Source organism: Diaphorina citri, unplaced genomic scaffold (genome assembly GCF_000475195.1).
Source record: "Diaphorina citri unplaced genomic scaffold, Diaci psyllid genome assembly version 1.1 scaffold59, whole genome shotgun sequence".
Taxonomy (NCBI): Eukaryota; Metazoa; Arthropoda; class Insecta; order Hemiptera; family Psyllidae; genus Diaphorina; species Diaphorina citri.
Genome location: NW_007377496.1, coordinates 281,843 through 305,210, shown reverse-complemented (window position 1 = coordinate 305,210; position 23,368 = coordinate 281,843). Strand labels below are relative to the sequence as shown.

Sequence of the window (23,368 nt, the reverse complement as noted above, 5' to 3'; positions counted from 1 at the left end):
GCGAGGGAGTACTTATGGAGAAAAGAATTAAACAGTAAGTCGAGTGTACTCGGTACCTACGTTTAGTGAGGATACTTAAGTAAGGAGATTTGAGAGGGGTTGACAAAAAAACGCCAACACCCGTCTCTACACGGAAAAGGCGAAAAAAAAGAAGAAGAAAGTAGCATTAAGGTAAAAAAAAAAAAAAAAAAAAAAAAAAAAAAAAATAGTCCCAGGGACACCCTGTAGGTATAAGATGAAGACATTGTGAGCGTGTAATTTGAAACCTTTCATAGTCATAGCTTTAGCTCTTAAGTTTATTGAGTGTACTACAGGGTGTCCACCAATGTGTGGTCCACTCAAATTGCTCCGAATCTGTTGGAATTTTCGAGAAAAACACACACACACACACACACACACACACACGTAGGTATCTAGGTAATTCTTTGATTTTTACAAAGATTTTTTTTTTTTTTGTCAATTTTGAAATTTTGCGAACAGTTTCGTGAATTCCGCTAACTTGGTACCAACATTGGAATTTCAAATGAGAACCCCCATTTTTTGGTGCATATCATTATTCTATGTAAAATTTCATGTACAATCGACTACGAGAACATCATTCAATAGGATAAGAAAATTCGTGTGATGTTCACACCAGATTTTTTTATTTTTTTTTTTTAGCAGTTTTATTTTAGGCGAAAAAAAAACTGTTCTGTGCCAGGAATCGCTAGATACTTTTTAATATCCTTTATGTACCTATACCTAGATGCTTAAAGAAAGTTATTTCCTAAATTTCAGTACTGTACGAATTTTTCTCTCATTACCCCCCATTTTGTGTCTTATTTTAAAGTACTAAGGGCCTAAGGGGTATTTTAACTACAGTAGAACCTCGATTATTTCAACTAATTGGGACCGAGGGTATAGTTGAAATAATTGAAATTCCGTGTAAAACAATGAAAAAAAAGGCAAAATTTAGATACAAAAGAAGAAAATGGTTAGTAAATACCCCATTTTGAACTGATTTTGAGGTTGAAATAATCGAGATTCTACTGTAATTTTTTATTATGATCTCCTTGAAAATTATGACACCAAGCAAAACGCTCCTTTCTTCGACATAAAACCAGGTTTGACTGGACTATTTTAGGATAAACCATTTCTGCATTTTCTGCTTCCAGCTCTTCCTGATGAGGATCCTGTCATTACGGGGGGAAAATCTCGTTATGCAGATGGGGAAGCTGTGGATATGAATTGTACATCAGGGCGAGCGAAACCTGCCATAGAACTGAGAAAAAAAAAAAAAAATCAATTTTTTTTTTTCATACTTTATATGATTCCTTATCACACGGGGAGTATTTTAAGATAGGAAATTTTTGGTCGAAAATTGGCCGCCGTAGGCGGCTCAGGCTCGGGACTTTGGAAAATTTTCATTTTTTTATAATTTTTTTTTTCAAATACGTATTCCACAAATGTAATAGAAAGTCGTGTGATGTTCACACCAGATTTTTTACCTATTTGTCATGAACTTACTGTGGTTGTGGCCGAAATTCTAAAATATTACCTTGGTACAAATTTTAGGTCGATCTGACAACCAGGGCCGGTTATGGTCCTTCTATTTTTCCTTAGTTTAATTAATTATCAAAAACAGAATAACCAAGGCCAATAGATGCTACTTCTCCCTAAACAATATCTTCAGATCAAAGAATGTATCCCAAAAATCCAAAATAAGAATATACCAATCCGTCATCTTACCCGTCCTACTGTACGGATGTGAAGTCTGGTCCATAAACTAAAAGACAGAACAAATGCTATAACCTTTCGAGAACAAAATATTAAGAAGGATATATGGACCAATTCGAGACGAAAATACTGGACTATTTCGAATTAAAAAGAATAGGGAAATATGGGCATTGTATGAAGAACCACTGATAACATCATGTGTAAAAGGTAGAATCATGCGGTGGGCGGGGCATGTAGCACGGGCAGATGAGGAGTCAATAGTAAAGAAAGTTTTCAACCTGGATTACGGAACGACGGAAAAGAGGAGACGGGGAAGGCCGAGACAACATCAAGGATTGGTTCACAAGTATAAAGTCCCAGCAAGAAGAAGGAGAAGAATGGACATGGACACAAACAGCGCAAGATAGACCGAGGTGGAGAAAATTTCATGTAATTTCATTCAACTCTTTTTCTCTGATACACTTACCACATTCGATTCAGGTTCTGCTCATAAGAGCTTGAGCCCCAAAGATGTGGGTAGGTACTTATTCCTTACAAATATGTAAACTGCACCGCAGGCAATTAAAAATTGTTTGGTTGTACCTTTCAGAAATCAGCGCCGCGGGCGATTTTTTTAGACATTTTGTGTAGGTTGCATACTTTTTAGTCCGTCCTTCCTTTATTATTACAATAGTAATAAAAAGGTTTAAGGGACGGACTATTGTATTCGCTTCGGTGTCTGTCAGTCGGTCGGTCTGTCTGTTGGTCGGTCGGTCGGTCTGTCCCCATAGAAGGACTTATCCAAACCTGGTCGACGTATATATCAAATTAAAGGTCTTTTTACCAAGAACACGAAAGTGGTGGTGCAAATTTTGTCCAGAAAACCATAAAGCCAAAAAACCAAAAAAAAAAAACTGGTTTTTGGGGGATTTTTTTCACATTTTCTCACACAAATGAGCTCCAATCTTGAAATTTGTCGCGACGACCTATGAACTCAAAGCGAGAAACGAGAAAGTTTTAGATAACATTTCAGTCGTTAATTTAAGACCGGTTTGAGCGTCACCTAGGTTAAGCTACGCTGAGCAATAAATGGATGGGTGACTTAAACATTATATTGGGAATAAAGGGAGAACGGGCTCTAGTCTTGATTTTAAATCATTACTTGAAAGAAAAATAAAAAATCAAATCTACAATAATAATAATAATAATAATAATAAACTGAATATTAAACAAATTAGGTAGGTACATAGGTATTTCTTTAACCACGATCGAATAAAATTCCCGGAGGGACGGACCCAGCTTGTTAAAATTTTCTATGATGTGAACTGAAGATATAGGTACTTAATTGAGACATTCCTACTTACAAACATATGGTTCTCTGTTTTGTTGCCAGGTCAACACCACCTATCTGCGCGGTCCATGGCGGGAAGTAGTTACCCCCGATGGTCTAGAGGTCACCACACTCGGCCTCTATTTCAAAGTCAAACGAGAACATTTCTTGCAAGGCGATCTGAAGGTGAGGTGTCTTGCAACACTGGCCAAAATCTACTGGAAGAGCAACGAAGAGAATGCCCAGGGAGAACGATTCATGAAGGCACCCGTCATGGAAATGAAAGACTCCAATGATTACTCGTCTACCGCGGACCGAGTTAGAGGTATGCATGAGCTCATATCTTTCACAGGGTCTTTTCTAGTGCTGGGTTTCTCGAAAATTGCTTAACATACCTAATATGTACATATACAGAGCCTTCGAAAAGTCTTGAAACCCCTAAATATTTTTTTAAATGGCTAGAAGATGAGAAACTGAAATTTGGGCTAGTGTTTTATCTTTTAAAATGCAACTTTTTGAAGTAGTCACCAAATTTTGGCCGGAGCCAGGGTCGGCCCCAAGGGGGTCAACTTCAAAATCTTAAATGACATGAAATTAAAGGCCTAAAAACCGTAGCACTTCGATACAAGTTTGAGCTCTATGCAAAGAGCTTTGGCCAGGGCCAAAGTTATGGCCTATTCAATTTTTATTTTTTCCTTACTCAGGTAGTCGATTTCATTTTCGGGGGAATTTACATCCGGAAATGAGGACCCTTGAAAAAATCGGGGGAATTTACATACAGCCGTATTGATATGCGTGGCAACTGTATTGGGGGATCGTAAAGCTTTGAAAGATCGTAACGGGGGCCCCGTTCAACTTTGGGGCCCCAAATTTCAAGGAACATAATTATGTACCAAATTTCATCAAAATCAGACCAGGCAATCGGCAGTTATAGCGGAACATACACAGACATCCAAACCAAATGCAAAACGGTCGAGTTAAAACATAGACCTTCACTATCGTTCGGTCAATAATTTTGTGAAAATAATCCCAATTCTTGCTAAATTTCTTGTTTTAAAAAAGGTCAGATGTTTATATTCAATTTATCAAAAGCAGAAGAGTAGTCGGAATAAATACAATCAACTTGGCAGCCCTCATCAAGTAAAGGGGACATAATTATATTCAATGAATGATATTAAATTGGACTGTGTAGATTTATTCCGACTAAACCCATGCTGATTGCTCACTAATAATTTAGATAGAAGAGGGGATAGCTTTTGGTAAATGATAGCTTCGAAAGACTTAGGTATTGCCGAAATCTTGCTAATCGGGCGGTAATTTTTTATGTTACATTTATCGCCTTTTTTATGTAAAGGAGATATAAATGATGTTTTCCAAGTTTCTGGAAAATATCCTGATTGAATTTACAGTAGGTATAAACTGTTGGAAGCCAGTATTAATAATATCATAAAAGAGTTGAAGTTGTTTATCAAGATCTAGAGAGTCATCACTTAAACATTCCCATTTAATATAAGATAAATAATCCTTCAATTGTTCAAATTTGGTCTTACGAAAAGATCTGGTTTCGTAATTTTTACCAGAAGGTTTAAAAAGGTCACCCATTCTTTAAATCTTTTGAGTGATTTTAAATAAAACCTGTTCTCTGTCCTTTTTATTACGTAAGACGTATAGGTAGTTAGGTAGGTACCTTCTTTCTTAATTCGATACATATGAATTGCATTCATACGTACTGACGTACATTCGTCTCAGCTTGGGCAAAATAGTCTGAGTAAGGTCTACAGTTCAAAGGTGGATGGTGATTATCTATTGGCAGCAAAGGATCATCTGGCACCCAGAGGGCGTGCTTTTCACTATTAACGAAAATGAGGTCCAAGGATAAATAATCCTTCAATTGTTCAAATTTGGTCTTACGAAAAGATCTGGTTTCGTAATTTTTACCAGAAGGTTTAATTTTATTATTTGCTTTAATATCGATTTCAAGTAGTAAAGGTGGATGGTGATTATCTATTGGCAGCAAAGGATCATCCGGCACCCAGAGGGCGTGCTTTTCACTATTAACGAAAATGAGGTCCAAAACATGTTGCTTATGATTTAAATTATCATTAATCTGAGAGAGACCATAGTACGTGGTAGTGTTTATCAGAACATCGGATAGGTAATTAGATTGATTACATTCTAGACATTGTTTAGAATCAGAATACACCCAGTTAAGGAAAGGAAGGTTATAATCGCCGAATAAAAATACATTTGAGTCTGGGTAATTCGATAAAGTTTAGACTCATTATTAAATGAAAAGCGTGGCGGAACAACCACTTCATCGGAATACACAGACGAGAAATGGGATGCAAACAAGTTGACACTATCATTAGATGATTTAGCTACTTTATCATCCAAATTCATACATTTCGGAAGTTCTGTATTACGCTTTTTACTATTAATGTACTGGAATATTGTACGTGGATTTTGTTTTATAGCTTTCTCAGTTTTGTTAACATAATTTTGATGATTTAAAAACGAGAGGGATTTACATTCTCGTCTTATTTGTTTGAATTGAGAATGGACAATGGGACAGGCAGATTCTTTAAAACGTTTATGTAATGACTTTTTTAAAAGAATTTTATGCTTCAACTCAGGTGAAAACCAAATTGGAAATTTAAAACTACTTATATTTACAGTAGGTATAAACTGTTGGAAGCCAGTATTAATAATATCATAAAAGAGTTGAAGTTGTTTATCAAGATCTAGAGAGTCATCACTTAAACATTCCCATTTAATATAAGATAAATAATCCTTCAATTGTTCAAATTTGGTCTTACGAAAAGATCTGGTTTCGTAATTTTTACCAGAAGGTTTAATTTTATTATTTGATTTAATATCGATTTCAAGTAGTAAAGGTGGATGGTGATTATCTATTGGCAGCAAAGGATCATCTGGCACCCAGAGGGCGTGCTTTTCACTATTAACGAAAATGAGGTCCAAGACATGTTGCTTATGATTTAAATTATCATTAATCTGAGAGAGACCATAGTACGTGGTAGTGTTTATCAGAACATCGGATAGGTAATTAGATTGATTACATTCTAGACATTGTTTAGAATCAGAATACACCCAGTTAAGGAAAGGAAGATTATAATCACCGAATAAAAATACATTTGAGTCTGGGTAATTCGATAAAGTCTCGTCAAGAAGTGAGGTATACGTAGAAAGATGAATGTAGCCAGACTTAGGAGGAATGTACGTGGCGTTAAACAACAGTTTTTTCTTGTGGATTTCAACAAGGACAAAGATAGTTTCGATGCTGTCGTTAGAAGTTTTGACAATATGAGAGGATATTGAACGTTTAACAATACTGAATTTCACCTATGGAAATAGTGTCAGACTCATTATTAAATGAAAAGCGTGGCGGAATAACCACTTCATCGGAATACACAGACGAGAAATGGGATGCAAACAAGTTGACACTATCATCAGATGATTTAGCTACTTTATCATCCAAATTCATACATTTCGGAAGTTCTGTATTACGCTTTTTACTATTAATGTACTGGAATATTGTACGTGGATTTCGTTTTATAGCTTTCTCAGTTTTGTGTGTTTCAAAAACAGGACAATGTTTTCGTAATGTAGGGTCAAAAAGACCTTTCAATTTTCAATGAATTTTGTATGGTGAGGTCAATCTAAGCCTCCCCAAAAGTTACCTTGTTCAAAGATCAGCTCATTTTGCAAAAATAGGTATTATGGTCAAAAAGACCTTTCAATTTTCAATGAATTTTGTATGGTGAGGTCAATCTAGCCTCCCCAAAAGTTACCTTGTTCAAAGATCAGCTTATTTTGCAAAAATAGGTATTATGTAGCTATCAGTTACAACAAATGGTATGGGTTACAAGGAAGATACCGACCCAAAGAGTTTTCACCATTTGATCAACAACGTAAAACATGGAAAACTCTAATGTTTCGTAAAAAATATGAGAACTGCTCAACCTCTTCCTGTCATGATAAAACAACGTCACATTAGAGAGATTTTTCTGGCAAATTTAGGGGATTAGTAAAGGGCTGTTAGGTGTCTTGAATAGGAACCATATCTACATCAAGACTAGTTATAGTCGTGCTCCCTATACTTATTCAAAATGACCTGTGTAGGTCTACTAGCTACTCTTGTCAGAGCAGTCTGCGTTTTCCTCTAATAGAAGTTCCTTCTTTTTTCAATCTCTACTTGAATTGTGTTCCTTAGCTTAGACTTCCTAAGGCTGGCCACTCACTATCAGGTACGTCTGAATAGGTCCTGTCAGGTCTACCTACAGAAATTTTTTCGTGTCAAGCGCTTCAGCAAAGGAATTTCCATTCCATTCTCTCTCTTTGAGGACGGAACACTTGAAGAGTTCAAAGATGGGGTAGGGTAGGCAATATGCAAATATTGTAGTCAAGAGCGAGTCGGGGAAGGTTAAGTAACTGCTCGTTCATTCGAACCTCCACCATGGAGCTTTTATTTTTACAAACACCTCGAGGCCACATCAACAATTAAGTTTATTATGGTGGAGCAAAGGAGACTGGATGCTTCCGCTACAGGATGTTTCAACAGGATTAACAGAAATCATTTAAAACCAAGATGAACGTCAGTCGTTATTATGGTGGAGCAAAGGAGACTGGATGCTTCCGCTACAGGATGTTTCAACAGGATTAACAGAAATCATTTGAAACCGAGATGAACGTCAGTCAAAACAATAAAGGGCATCTTTCCATTGGTCTTCTGAGGGAAAAGTGTAAGATGCCTTTTCTAGGACGTTTATAGGGGTCTCTTTTCGTGCAATATTATCGGGAATTTTTCCTCTGGTTTTCCAAGGGCATATCTCGATGAATGTTCAGGCACTCGTTCACAGATCTAAACCACAGGAAGTTGTGAAAAGAAATCTGCCCGCGTGTTAGACTAAAAAGTCCTTTTTCAAATCGCGCAGTTCGAGAGGGCGACCCAGTACGTAACTACCTAAGTGCCTGGTCCCCCTGAATTCATAATAATTTTATGTAAATTTCATTTCACTTTTATTTGTTTAGAAAATCTAATAAATATAAAACCAGGAACAGCAAACTCATGGAGGAGGGATAAAAAAAAAATAGAGTAAAAAAAGTCGTTTTATAATATTTCGAAATTCAAGGTGAAAATGAGGGCTTGCAATGATTCCACACAAAATCTCCTTCTTTTTCGGTGAGGCCTGGTGATATGAGAGTATTATCAAAAGGTATCTATGCCTTTTTTGTAACCAGAAAAAGGTCCCCATTCTTTAAATCTTTTGAGTGATTTTAAATAAAACCTGTTCTCTGTCCTTTTTATTACGTAAGACGTAGGCAATATTTGTCTCTTTGTATGTTTTCTTTGGTGTTTGTACATTTTGAGTTTTATTGCTATAAACTGGTCTGAAATGAGAAAATATTTTATTTTCTATTTCTTTTCAAATACCTACGTATTCTGCAAATGTAATAGAAAGTCGTGTGATGTTCACACCAGATTTTTTGTCATGCTGTACAAGGAAATCTATGCACATATGTATCTACATGTAGAACTTCGAAATTGGATAAAAGCTGGTTTGTATTTACATATTATAAAGAATATAAAGTACATATTTCTAGCTCAGGTAGCTCAGGGACGGAACTCGGATATGATATTACACTCGGCAGGGAACTCGGAGCTCCCCGTGTAATAAACCATATACGTATCTAAATAATTACAAGTAAAACATTGCTTTGTCCAAATGAACATTTATTAGAGTACTTTATAACCAGGTAGCTATTTTAACATTACTACCTACATACAAACGCACGAAGTCCGGCTTTCAGCTAAGCAGCCGAAGGCTGGAAAATAATATTCCAGATTCCAGATGTGAGGCTAGGGGCCAAATTTTGTCACAGGATACCTCATGTCATTTTACATCATACCTATGCTCTCCATTTCACAGTTAGAATCTATAATAACTTTACCAACATTTTTTTTTTTTTAATATATATATATAAATAGATATAAAAAAAACTTGTAAATTTATTGTAGATATATGTCTAATAATAAGTATGCTTGATTGACATCAAAGTCTAAAAAAAAAAACAACACAAAAAATTACCGAACGAAGTGAATTCTACGTTTTAACTCGACCGTTTTGCATTTGGTTTAGATGTTTGTTTGAATTTTGATCGTTCCGCTATAACTCGCAATTGCTTGGTCCGATTAAATTTGGTATACATACGTTTCTTGAATCAAGGCACGTCGATCCTTAAAATTAGGGGTCCCAGAAATGAAGGGGGTCGATTTTTGGTCTGAATGGATAAATTCAGAGTCCTATTGTACATACAGGGTGTCCACCAATGTATGACTTACTCAAATTGCTCCGAATCTGTGGGAGTTTTAGAAAAATAAAAAAAACCCGTATCTCTTGGATTTTTGCAAAGAATTTTTCGGCAATATTGAAATTTACGAACAAGTTCGCGAAAACCTCGAACTTGGTACCAACTTTGGAATTTCAAATGAGAACCCCGATTTTTTATTGCTTATTATTATTACCTACTAGCTGAATTCCGTCGCTTCGCTCCGGAATCCCGCTAGTTCATCCCGAGGCATGGCCAAACTTGTGGAAAAGGCATGGCCGAACTTGTATTTGTCAAACTAAAAACATAAACGAAACTCAAATATTAGGCGAGTGAGGAAAAGTTTTCTCTCCCGCAGTCTCTGCAGCTGCACTCTGTGTATTTATGGTGATTTTAGCGATCAAAAATTGATCATATCTCAGGATCGGTTTAGATTTTCGCAAAATCCTTTCTTATTGCACACCTAGACCATAAAAGGAATATTCCTACCAAATTTCAGCTTTCTAGGTGTTGTGGTTCTAGAGATAGAGCGATCAGTGTGTGAACTATGAAATGTGAAATGTGAATGAGTGAATGGATCTCGTTCTTATAATATAAGATTCTACGTAAAATTTCATGTACAATCGACTATTCTAGTATTCATTCATTAAGATTTTTTATTCGTTCTTATAATATAAGATTCTACGTAAAATTTCATGTACAATCGACTATTCTAGTATTCATTCATTAATTTTTTTTTGTGATTAGCGGTTTCGCGAAATATCGCGAACATTCAACTAACTGAAATGTACCTGTACGACATCAGATTTCGGATTGAGATCATTTTCGCGAATTCGCGAAATTTGCAAAGTTCGCGAACGAAAAAGTCATTGAAATTTCTCAAATTCGCGAAAAATGGAATCAATCCAAAATCTGATCTTAGCTCATGATTTATGAGGGAAAAACATTGTGAAATGGTGTCGTGGATGCATAAGGAGTAAGAATAACTAAAAATTTCACGATTCTAAGCAATGTACAGACAAATCTACAATTTTATTTATATAGGAAATGGTGTGTCACACGGTACATTTCAATCACTTTGTCAATTCGCGAATTTTGCAAATATTCGCGAATTCGCGAAAAATAGTCTCAATCCGAAATCTGATGTTACCACATGATTTATGAAGGAAAAACATTGTGAAATGATATGTCACACAGGTACATTTCACTTAGTTGAATGTTCGCGATATTTCGCGAAACCGCGAATCGCAAAAGAAATAATGAATAGTCGATTGTACATGAAATTTCACGTAAAATAATAATGTGCAATAAAAAATTGGGGTTCTTATTCGAAGTTCCAAGGCTGGTACCAAGTCGCGGTTTTCGCGAACTTGTTCGCGAATTTCAATATTGCCAAAAAATTCTTTGCAAAAATCAAAGAGATACGGTTTTTTTATTTTTCGAAAACTCCAACAGATTCGTAGCAATTTGAGTGGGTCATTGGTGGTCACCCTGTATTATTTCTACAAAAATAATCTCAACTATTAAATTTCTGACAAGTGAGCGTGGTAAAAATCTTTTTTGCCAGCCTAGTTAGCTTAGTTGGTAGTGCGTCTGCCTTGTAATCCAAATATTCATGTTTTTACGGATGCAATTCTTAGTCTTCAGAAACTTTCATATGTTCAAATAAATAGCATCAGAAAGAAAGTAAAATCCAGGTTCTACCATCGGGGGAGTTTACATGTACCTAAACTTTCATATGTTCAAATAAATAGCATCAGAAAGAAAGTAAAATCCAGGTTCTACCATCGGGGGAGTTTACATGTACCTTTTTTTTTCGTAATCGGGGGAATTTACATATGACCCTATAGGAAGTAATTTTGAAATCGGGGGAATTTACATGAAATCGGGGGAATTTACATTCGCCCATCAATACATATTCATATGCGTGGGAAGCTCAAGATGGTAAACCCCAAACCCCTGACAATCTATTGTTCTGTCAAAGGTTCAAAATGAACCAAAGGTAAATCTTTTGTTTCGTTTAAAAGGTTCAAAATCAAAAATTCCTTAATTTTATTTTTTAGAGTGATTGACAGGTTTTATAATAGTGTCACCTCTAAAGGTTCAAAATCAAAAATTCTTTAATTTTATTTTTTAGAGTGATTGACAGGTTTTATAATAGTGTCACCTCTTTTTTTTAGATATATTAGGTACCTACACATAAGATGTGTAGATAGATTTATTTCTGTCTTGATACATAATTATGTAGGTATTACGTAGGGTAACCCATTCATATGTAGGATTACCCAGAAGACATTTTTTCAAAGCAGGACATTTTTCTAAATCCTAAATTTGCCCAAAATTCAAATAGGTACCAAGTTAAACAACAATAAAATTGTCGCTATGAGAGGACGTTATTGTTAAAGTCTCAGCTTAGGCAAAAGAATCTGAGTGAGGTCTACAGTTCACAGAACCACTAGTTTTTGTAGAAGCAACCTCCGTGGCCGAGTGGGTATCACACTAGGCTTGCACGCAGGAGGTCCGGGTTCGATTCCCGACGGTGCCGAGGTTTTTTTTCAGCTCTGCTTGGAGTTATGCGTGGCAACTGTATTGGGGGATCGTAAAGCTTTGAAAGATCGTAACGGGGGCCCCGTTCAACTTTGGGGCCCCAAATTTCAAGGAACATAATTATGTACCAAATTTCATCAAAATCAGACCAGGCAATCGGCAGTTATAGCGGAACATACACAGACATCCAAACCAAATGCAAAACGGTCGAGTTAAAACATAGACCTTCACTATCGTTCGGTCAATAATTTTGTGAAAATAATCCCAATTCTTGCTAAATTTCTTGTTTTAAAAAAGGTCACCCATTCTTTAAATCTTTTGAGTGATTTTAAATAAAACCTGTTCTCTGTCCTTTTTATTACGTAAGACGTATAGGTAGGTACCTTCTTTCTTAATTCGATACATATGAATTGCATTCATACGTACTGACGTACATTCGTCTCAGCTTGGGCAAAATAGTCTGAGTAAGGTCTACAGTTCACAGAACTACTAGTATATGTACCGTATATATTTTACCGGCATTCTATGTAATCGTCATTTCAAGAAATGCTAACCACTATCTACAGTTCACAGAACTACTAGTATATGTACCGCATATATTTTACCGGCATTCTATGTAATCGTCATTTCAAGAAATGCTAACCACTACGAAATGGTGTGTCACACGGTACATTTCAATCACTTTGTCAATTCGCGAATTTTGCAAATATTCGCGAATTCGCGAAAAATAGTAACCACTACACTACTGAAACTGTTTCAATACTTTTCCATAATTACATACATAATTCTTGACTTGGCGGGGCGGAGCGCTGCCGCGCTCCTTAATATTATTTACTACTCTGTCAATTAAGTACCAGGACTGTAGCTGTAATTCGAAAAGTACTTAACTAATTGTCCAAATTTCTCTATCCACCTTCGAAGTATTCTCTATAGACTTGAATGTTAGCTTTAGAGAATAATCCAATCATAAAAGCACTCCCTATAGCCAGTTTTAGGGGAAGCCCTCAGTTCTTTTCTCGAATTTCGCTTTACGCCGTTTTTATGGACTCGAAACGACGTCTACGGAGTGGCAATTTCAATCTAAGAGACAGGAAAAAGTCCCCGAGAACTATGTCTGTCAAATAAGGTGCTTGATTGATGGTATTTGTTGAATTTTTGGCTAAAAAATCGCGTATAATGGTTACTGTGTGGGACATCGTTCTGCATGAAATTCAAGTCCTTTCCCGGGCTGAAACTTTTCTCATGTCCAAATTACGATCTAATAAGACATGTGTAGAGCATATGCAATGTGTTTAAAGCCTAAATTGCGATTTTTTAGGACCTTTTGTTGTACTTTTCCTACATTATCGGGTGTACAAAGGGAAACATGTCTTCTAGGAGGGGATTAGACATTAACCACTCCTTTGAAGTCTTTATAGCAATCAAAAACCTACTTTTTGATAATGTATCATTTCCATAAGCTTTTTGCTACATTTTTTATGTAGATATTAATATCATTTAAAACAGAAAATTTCAAACACAAGCGTTGTTCAACTTTTTTGTCATTTTTTTCAAAACTGAAAAAATCGTGAAACGGTTTTGACTTGCATCACGTAACTGACGATTGCGAACAGGAAAATTGTTGGAATGATCCAAAAATTTGGTTACTAGTAGAAAATAGTATTACCAACACATGCAAGGTGGAAAGAAATTCCCAATAATTAAGGGCGCGTTTATATCGATGCAGTCCTGGTACTTAATTGACAGAGTATTAGGTAGGGTGCTAACCTACGTATTTAGTGTCATTTTCATTGCCTAATCAAAACTTGATTCCATTGTATTACTTTTCTTGCAAGAAAAAAAAAAGTGGAGTAACTACAATAAAATATCATAATATAGGTATAATTGTTTCTTTACAAAATCATTTATATTGTAAAAATAAAACTATTCTTCAATGGCTACAAATTACCATCTTTTTCCTCTTGTTCAAATAATTTCAATGCACACAGAATCTCTTTTTATTACATTATGTTTTCTCCTTGTCAATACATTTTTAACAAGTAATGGTGACCATTGTCAACACTTATTTAACAAGTAAAGGTAACCACAAAATCTAAAAAAAAACACACAATTTTGACGCATTAGCTCTCTAGCTCTCTCATTTACTAACTGGCCCTATTTTCCAATACTTTCATAAGGTTTTAATTTTAAAAACCGTTTGATCTTTTTAGACAAAGCTTCTTGTTGAATATTTGATTTTTGCATAAGTGTCAAAAATTCATCAAGCTGTGAAATATTTTCATGGTACATATAGATCATAATTGCAGCCTTCTTGAAGTAGACAGAATCAAACGCCATACAAACATTTTCAGTTTTCAACATAAAACACAAAACTTTTACTGATGTAAAAAAGTCAGCTTTTAGTAAAGAGTTAGTAATAATTTCCTTCATGAATGAGAGTGAATTATGTTCAACGCATAATGAGGTATTGTGGTTATCCTCTACTACTTGTTTATCTGAAGCTAACTGACATCCCTCTTCTACTAAAACTTTATATGAAGCATTAGATTGGTTGTATGTTTGAATCAACTCTAGGGCTTCCTTAATTGAGATCAAACATATTTCTGATGTTGGTTGATACATTTCTTGTTTTTTCCTTTGTTTGGGCAATATTTGTCTCTTTGTATGTTTTCTTTGGTGTTTGTACATTTTGAGTTTTATTGCTATAAACTGGTCTGAAATGAGAAAATAAAAAAACTATGTGATAGATTTGCTAGACGATAGTAGTCATTCATATTGTTATGATTCTCGCTGTATAATAACTGGTTGACATGATCAGGCAAGTTGGGTGCATCAAGTATGGACGTGGACTGCATAGGCCTCACCACAGTGTTATCAACATGAGTACTGCCAGTATCAATGCTATCAGGGAAGAGCACAGTGTTGACGGGCATGTCCTACTAAAAAGAAAAATTGCCAGCTTGGTTGGTAGCACATCTGCCTTGTAAGTGCTAGGCTGTGGGTTTGATTCCCACCTGGGGTCAATTTTATCCTGAACACATGTTGTTCATTCTCGGAATGGCAGGCTTTCTCCTATCCTGTCTTCCTTCTCTCTTCAATTTTGAAACAATAAACTTAGCATTCACAGTTCCCTTTGTCAAACCTCTTTTTACCGGGTTTATACGCTTTTCCCAGAATGAAATTCCATGACTTTACCGGAAAATTTCCATGACTTTTTCCAGAAAAATAGGGGGCAGAGGTACCTAAAAATCAGTAGGTATGATTACCAGAGTCCTTCAAACGTCACAATGTCATGATATCATACTGAAACGTTATATTTTAGCTTTTTTGGGGAAAACATCATAAAACGCCGAAATTTTCTAAAATGTCTTGAATTTTTTCATGAGTTCCTCGTAATTAATAAAAGAAGAATTACCATATTCTTTGTAGGCCAACATCCTCAAGAATTTCTTCTGCAAACTCTCAATTAGATCTATATAAACCCCATATCTAGGAGACCAAACTGTAGAACAGTATTCTAGAGAAGATCTAATAAGAGAACAATACAGGATTTTTTAATAAAAGAAGAATTACCATATTCTTTGTAGGCCAACATCCTCAAGAATTTCTTCTGCACACTCTCAATTAGATCTATATAAACCCCGTATCTAGGAGACCAAACTGTAGAACAGTATTCTAGAGAATCGAAATGCTTTATTAACAGTGAGTTGAAAATGTGCATTGAACTTTAAATCTGGACTCATTGTAACTCCGAGATCCTTCACTTGCACGACACGTTCTAATTTCTCACCTTGCATAAAGTAATCATATATTTGAGGACGTTTCTTGCGAGTGAAGGTCATCACCTTCTTAGAGCTAATCTACTTTTAGTATATTGGTTTATGTGTAGGTATTTTTGAAAAATAAACGTCATATTTGACGAAAATAAGAGTCATTTCACGAAAAATAAACGTCATAAAGTCATATTTTAAGAAAAATAAACGTCATATTTGAAGGACTCTGATGATTACCCATTTACCCCTTCATTTAAATAAAATATGCAATATGCAGAACATGAAGGAATATGAGTGGGAATGCGCCACAGGCCTTTTTTTGAAAAACTTGATATTTAATTTGAACATTTTTAATTTTTGACTGGGTGACAAATTCCATGACTTTGAATTTTTACAATTTTCCATGACTTTTTGGCCGATTTTCAGATTCCATGACTTTCCCAGGTTTTCCAGTTTTTCAGGTTCAGTTTTAACCGTTTTTTTTTTTTTTTTTAAAAAAACTTCATATCCTTTGGTTGAATGTTTTGCCTCAACCACAAAACTGAAGAGAATGGACAGGGCAGGGCCTCTGAAAAGAAATACGGGCCTAAGGTATGGAAATCATCAGCCCCTCCTTCTCTATAAAGGGTATTGCATTAATCAATGATCAATGTCAACCAGAAATGGCAAATGCTACAGGTCAAGGGCTAGAAAAAGTTCCCTGACCACTTTTTTTGAAGTTCTCAGAATAATGGAGTTGGAGATATGTATGTATCTGCCTTTTGTCTTTTTTCCAAGTACCCCAACCTTGCTTCAAACTTTTGATTATCAAGATTGTTACCAAGCAGTCTTTATTTCTCATAACATAATAATATAATATAAAGAGATTTTGGTAAAGTTCCAGTTTCACCTAAATGCTCAAACTTGAAAAACTTCTAAATAAGGGAAGATACATGCTTTTGGAGTGTTCTGAATGTAGTTTTTAAGGAGCAAAAAAAAACTGAAAAATAGGTCTTTTTGCAATATTTTTTTTTTTTAATATTAAGGTTATAAACATAAAGTAAATAGAAGTCATACATATTCTCCCTTCTATAAGGTGATAGAAGGGAGTATTCTCCTTCACATATTAAAAGGATAGAAGAGAGTACCTATAAGAGGTGATAAAGGTGAGTAGGTGTGTATTTTCTTTTCTATGGGGGTGATAGAAGGTAGTTATCTTCCTTTTAGAGGTGAAAGACTTGATTTAATGAGGTAATTTATTTTTCTTTCAAATTCAATAATTTCTACCCAATAGTAATTTTGATCAATTTTTTTATTATTATTAAATTGTTCAACTTGAAACTACATCTACTTAGAACACTCCTAGAGCAATTATCTTCCCATAAATCTAGAAGTTTTTTTTTTTTTTTTAGTTGGAGCATTTAAGTGAAACTTGGAACTATAAAGACTCCAGTGCTCGTAGAGTAAACACCTCTCTCGGGTCTTTTTGTTCTGATAATGGGAATCTGAGTATTCTTGAAAGTTCACCAAATTTTCTTTGTTGAGTGTCATATTGAATCCCTATAGGGAATAGTTAGCCCAGTGGTAACACTTGCTTGCCATGCAGAAGGTCCTGGGTTCAAATCCCACCATCAACAAAATTTGCACTTGTTTTTTGATTACCAAAACATAGGTATGAGCTTACCTAATTATCCAGAGGTCCAGAGTTCCTTGTTGGTCTCTGGGGATGTACCAGATCTATCACTACTGGAGTAACTGGAGATAGGTACCTAGTATGTACCTACAAGGGATTTGTGATAGCAATTTGGAGATTTGTGAGCAAGAGGTGATTCAATAGATCTATCACTACTGGAGATAGGTACCTAATACCTGCTAGGGATTTCTGATAGCAATAAAATTTTTTGGGGTTTTTGAATTTTTTTTTTTTTTTTTTTTTTTTTTTTTTTTTTTTTGAAACTCCTAATTGTGACCCACTGTGTTAAACAGTAGAAAAAAATTATGGTAGGTAATTATTGCAACAAAATTTCTATACATGTAAGAGAAAATAATTGCTTCAGGAGTGTTCTAAAGGTAGTTTTAAGGCTAGGAATGTTTAAAAGGTGAGCAAAATTAATATAAAGTAAGAAATTATTCAACTAAAAGTGAAGAGATATCACCTCTTAGAATAGAGTAAACTCTCTGCAATAAATCAATAATATCGCCGCCCGCAAGACAAAAAGGCGTAACTGATTTTTTTCAATTTTTCAGGAGAGCAAAAAGAAAAAAATGAAGGTTTTTCTTTTGCTGACAGATTTGTACTCTTACTGTCCCTCTCTGTTTTGATGGGCTTAATAGTTCTAGTATGATCTTAAATTGAATGAGTAATAGATGATTTTTCCTTTTTCAACCCCAAAGTTTATTTTTTGGGGGGCCTGTCTGTGTTACTTTTGATTGTATGAATATCACTTAAGACCATAATAAAAAAACGATTTCTGTATATCAAGAACCTCTTACACTTACGCCTGTTCGTGCTACCGAAAGATATTGATATTTCACATTGGACCCTACTAAAACCTCATAATCGCATTTTTTGCACTTACGCCCTTTTGTCATGCGGGCGGCGATATGTACCTTCTATTAGCTCATAGAAGGGAATACTCCCTTTTATCGGTAACCTCTTGTGCCTTCTGAACAATTTCTGTGGTAATTATTCAGAAGCCATGACATTGAAAAAGAAAGCACCTTTTTGTGTTCAACCTAACCCTATAATAACACTGGTCACTCCTCATTTGTGACAATGCCTTTTTGTAGCAATTTTCCATTGATGTGGCTTCTAAACAAGTACCAAAAAGGAGCTAAACAACAAAACTCCTGAGGAATCACAAATGATGTAGGTATTATATTGATTTATTTTCATTATCAGGTACTAAAAATCTGGTACTTGTGCAGAAGTCATGTCAGTGGAAGATTGCTACCAAAGGAACTGGCACAAATGAGCAATGATCAGTGTTATTATAGGGTTTGGTTAAACACAAAAAGGAGTTTTCACAGTTAGAGCAGTGATTAGTGTTATTATTATAGGGTTAAGTTAAATAGGTACAAAAAGGAGCTTTTTTTCCACTGTCATGGCTTCTGCATAATTGCCAAAAACCTGGTTTGAATTTTACTTTATCAGAGAAGAGCTAAGTACAAGCATCCTTTCTACCTAATGGAGATAGGGTTTCCAGACGTCCGGGTTTTTCCAGACATGTCCGGGTTTTTACATGCTTGTCCGGCGTCCGGGGGGGGGATTTTTGAAAATTAGGGAAATGTCCGGGTTTTTGATGATAAGACTCCAATAATATTAAAAAGCGTTTTTCATTCTTTTGAGAAAAGATTAAAAAAAAATATATATATCAATAGGTTTATACATATCGATAGGTTTATGCATAAAATATTTTCTGATTCCATATAGATAGATCTATTGTTTTAAGAAACGTCATCCATTCTTTAAATCTTTTACTTAAATGATTATAAATAAAACTGGCTCCTTGTGCTTTTGAATAGAAGTTACATATAAGTTGTGGTACCTTATTTTTTATTTTGATACATGTACATGTATTTCAGTTATATGTATATCTACATACCTACATATCTGTGGGAGAATGACCATAGTGTACTTTGTTGATAGCAATTTGGAGATTTGTGAGAGATTCAGCAATAGGTAAGTAAGTTATTAAGAACTAAGAACTATGAGATTGTGAGAAGCTGTACCTATTTAATAATCATGCATGATGAAGATGAAATTTTAAGCCAGTCATGATGCACTTTTTGGGTACTTTTACATCGGAATAGGACTCTACCTCGAAAAAAATTGTCATTTGGTTGTGCCCCATTTAAGCCAGTCATGAAACGAATTCTCTATGGAACGTGGAACCCAAAGAGAAACTAATTTTGACGTAATAGCACCACCACACTTGCTGCCACGAGCGCTTACTGTTAACTGTTTCCACTTTTGGGGATTTTGTCCTTTCCGGGGATTTTCGAGTTGCGTGAGGGATACAATCCTTAAGGAATTAAGGGAGAATATTAAGATATTTTAAGAGTGCAGACAATTATTGTGGGTAAACATGATCAAGCTTGGCAGCCAGGGCGTTGAAGATGAAAAAGAGTCGGAGTCGGCCATATTGATCCAGTTTTGTTTCGCATAGTGTAAAACACCTATGATCGAGCTTTGGCAGCCAGGGTGTTGAACTTTGGTAGTTTGTATTCGAATACGCTTTTGCCTGAGGCAGCTGAGCCGGGCCGTGGTTATGAACAGGGCTGAGATAGGCCATTCTGAGATGTTCTTGGCGTGTGGAAAATGATGTGGTAACTTAACACAGAGCCTTCATGAGCTTGTAAACTTGTAAAGTTGGCGGGAAATTCGAAATTTTGATTTTTTTTCCGCAACGCGTACAATCTGAATTCATTTTTTACTTTTTATCTCTAGTTTGCACGTTTATATTATACTTTTCATTTAAATTAGATATTACAAACAAGCGAATTACAAAGCAAACAAAAATAAATATAAAATAAATTTTAAAAATTGCCGCCGGGACAGAGGATTAGAAAAAATGCCCAACAATCCCACGCTATCCTTGCTTAAGTTACCACTCCAATGCAAAACTGTAGAAACAATAATATCCTATCTCACACCTCGTCCGAGCTCATCTCAGCCCTGTACATAAACACAGCCTTAGTGTTTTGACGAAATCGCTATTTACGTTTTTACGTTAGTTGTTTTGATGAAGGCACTATGTAAGCTTATGAAGGCATTTGGGGAATTTCCATTCCAGATCTGATTGGCGTTTGGCATTCTTTTTCCTCCAGAGAATGGTTTGATTTCCTCCAGAGAATGATTTGAAAGAGAGATCGACTAGTCTGTCTCCTCCCAATGCAACGTTGCGTTGTTTTTGAAGGGGTTTTTCCTCAAAAAATGTCACCAACACATTTTATTTTTTACTCCTACAAATATTTGAAAATGTCACATCTAGCTAGCACCAACACTTCTTTTTTCCTTCTAGGTATATATATATATATATAAAAAAAAACTCGTACCTACAAATATTTGAATAGGTATTTGTCTCTACTCAAATCGGGGTCGACTGATCAGATTTCAAAACAGATGACAGGCGGGCATGAATTCACTGAAAAAATCGGTAGCCTAGTTGTAAGGTGCTTCCAAGAGATGGGTAACTCTGGCGACATAAGATGGGGCTTCTCCATAAGATAGGTGATAGGGGATTGAGGCGAAAGCTGGCAGGAGCTCCCTTTCAAGTACCCACCAGAGGAATAATAGAGCAAGCCCGCCTGACATCCATACGAACCCAGTAACCTGTCACCAATAGAACTGCATCATAATACGAACCCAGTAACCTGTCACCAATAGAACTGCATCATAATACGAACCCAGTAACCTGTCACCAATAGAACTGCATCATAATACGAACCCAGTAACCTGTCACCAATAGAACTGCATCATAATACGAACCCAGTAACCTGTCACCAATAGAACTGCATCATAATATTTAGGCTGTGTTTATGAACAGGGCTGAGATGAGCTCGGTCGAGGTGAGATAGGATATTGTTTCTACAGTTTTGCATTGGAGTGGTAACTTAACCAAGGATAACGTGGGATTGTTGGGCTTTTTTTCTGACCCTCTGTCCCGGCGGCAATTTTTAAAATTTATTTTATATTTATTTTTGTTTGCTTTGTAATTCGCTTGTTTGTAATATCTAATTTAAATGAAAAGTATAATATAAACGTGCAAACTAGAGATAAAAAGTAAAAAATTAATTCAGATTGTACGCGTTGCGGAAAAAAAAATCAAAATTTCGAATTTCCCGCCAAGTTTACAAGCTCGTGAAGGCTCTGTGTTAAGTTACCACATCATTTTCCACACGCCAAGAAAGGCCGAGAATGGCCTGTCTCAGCCCAGTACATAAACACAGCCTCAATTGCTGATAAGAATAAGAAGTAGGTACCTCATACCTACCTGTTACCTTTACCTACCTGTAAAATGAATTCAGATTGTACGCGTTGCGGAAAAAAAAAATCAAAATTTCGAATTTCCCGCCAACTTTACAAGTTTACAAGCTCATGAAGCATGAAGGCTCTGTGTTAAGTTACCACATCATTTTCCACACGCCAAGAAAGGCCGAGAATGGCCTGTCTCAGCCCAGTACATAAACACAGCCTCAATTGCTGATAAGAATAAGAAGTATACCTCATACCAGTCATACCTACCTGTTACCTTTACGTACCTGTAATCTGTATACCTGTTAGGATGATAGAGAACAGACAAATCAGACAATGCAGACAATAGCAGTTAGCAGATAAATAGTCCGTTTTGAGACTTTTGAGTTTTGAGTCATAGCACTTATGGGTAGGTGCTAATGCTAAGTATAGTTTTACAGTTTTACTCTTCCTTTATGGTTAGGTGTTTTCTACTTCTACATAAATAGGTACAAGGTGTGTTTTGAATTAAGTCATAGACTATATTTAAGGTATCTCAGTTTTCTCACAACTTATCTCCTAAGATTCTAGAGAGTGAATATCTGTGCCTCTGCATCTGGTAAGTTGGTTGGTTCTCAATTCTTAACTCTTAAATTTTGGATTTTGTCATTTTAATAATCAGAAAACATTCTTGTGAAAGATACTTAAAGTTCCAGTTTCACTTAACCCATGAGAGCTGAGGCCTACATTAAAGTCACACCAAACTTGACCAAACCCTTCTCTTTTTTTCACTAATGGTAATGGCTCAGTTGCTGCATGTCAGAGTGCATCAATGATTTGTCTATTGGTTATAATGTTATAAAACAAAATTTTATACTACATATTCACAAAGCTGATTGAGAGGCCGACGACAAACGCCGACCCCATCTGAACATGGGAAAAGGCGAAGAAGAAGATTATTATTAAAATTAAAAACAAATATTTGATTGCAGTTCTAAAATACCTGGAGGGTCAGGCCGTGGACAGTGTCGTTCTTGCTTACAATACTAGCAGTAGTAAGGAGAAGAGTCCAGAACAGCTGTTATCAGAGCTCGAAACCTTGTGGGCAACTTTGGAGACACTGGTTGAAGAAAAAAAAATTTCTAGGATTGGACTGAGTGATTTGCATGAAGACATATTCATCCAGTTCTACAATAGAGCCAAGGTAGGTTCCAACTTTTCCAAGGTAGGATTAGGAATACAGAATACGAGAAAGCCGTTTCCGAGAACGAACTTTATCTGTTTAGGATAAAATCCGCCTTGGGTGGGATGCGGGAATCGAACCCGAGACCTAGCGCTTACAAGGCAGACGCCCTATCCTCAGAGCTAGCAAGACCTCTGTGGTAAAAATTAGAACACACCTCATGAGGTAAACTACCTATGTAATATGCACTCGGAAAATTTTGTTTAGCCAAAACCAGTTGGCCTCAAAGCAATCACTCTAAAACTGATTGAGAGGCCGACGACAAACGCCGACCCCATCTGAACATGGGAAAAGGCGAAGAAGAAGATTATTATTAAAATTAAAAACCAGTGGCGTAGCGTCCATGTAGGGTGTGTATGGCGGCCATACACTCAAAAATTCCATTCAAATACCCTTAAATATTGACTTTGAATTATTATTGTATTCTTATTAGATAGATATTGTGATAGAAATTAGTGTCCGCCCTACACTTGGAGTTAGACCACGCTACGCCACTG

General features: G+C 35.8%; 2 protein-coding genes and 2 long non-coding RNA genes across 4 annotated transcripts in view; 3 read left to right on the top strand and 1 right to left on the bottom strand.

The window, feature by feature from the left end:
* LOC103518308 overlaps window positions 1-3,415 on the top strand; it is a 6,148-nt gene extending 2,733 nt beyond the window's left edge. The window contains exons 3-4 of the mRNA XM_026829867.1: window positions 1,155-1,270; window positions 3,089-3,415. Of these exons, the coding sequence (XP_026685668.1) occupies window positions 1,155-1,270; window positions 3,089-3,415 (443 nt within the window). The remainder of the gene's footprint in view (window positions 1-1,154; window positions 1,271-3,088) is intronic.
* A 505-nt stretch (window positions 3,416-3,920) lies between these two features.
* LOC113471068 lies at window positions 3,921-12,449 on the top strand. Its single transcript, XR_003393907.1, has 3 exons — window positions 3,921-4,087; window positions 4,619-4,798; window positions 12,390-12,449. It is a non-coding gene; the product is annotated as an uncharacterized LOC113471068 (long non-coding RNA).
* LOC113471067 lies at window positions 12,192-17,559 on the bottom strand. The gene is made up of 3 exons (XR_003393906.1): window positions 17,357-17,559; window positions 12,662-14,634; window positions 12,192-12,480 (listed from the first exon to the last, which is right to left on the bottom strand). It is a non-coding gene; the product is annotated as an uncharacterized LOC113471067 (long non-coding RNA).
* A 2,201-nt stretch (window positions 17,560-19,760) lies between these two features.
* LOC103518298 (glutamate--cysteine ligase regulatory subunit) overlaps window positions 19,761-23,368 on the top strand; it is a 10,248-nt gene continuing 6,640 nt past the window's right edge. Inside the window, exons 1-3 of the mRNA XM_017447787.1 lie at window positions 19,761-19,811; window positions 22,220-22,247; window positions 22,621-22,832. Coding sequence (XP_017303276.1) covers window positions 19,761-19,811; window positions 22,220-22,247; window positions 22,621-22,832 — 291 coding nt within the window. The remainder of the gene's footprint in view (window positions 19,812-22,219; window positions 22,248-22,620; window positions 22,833-23,368) is intronic.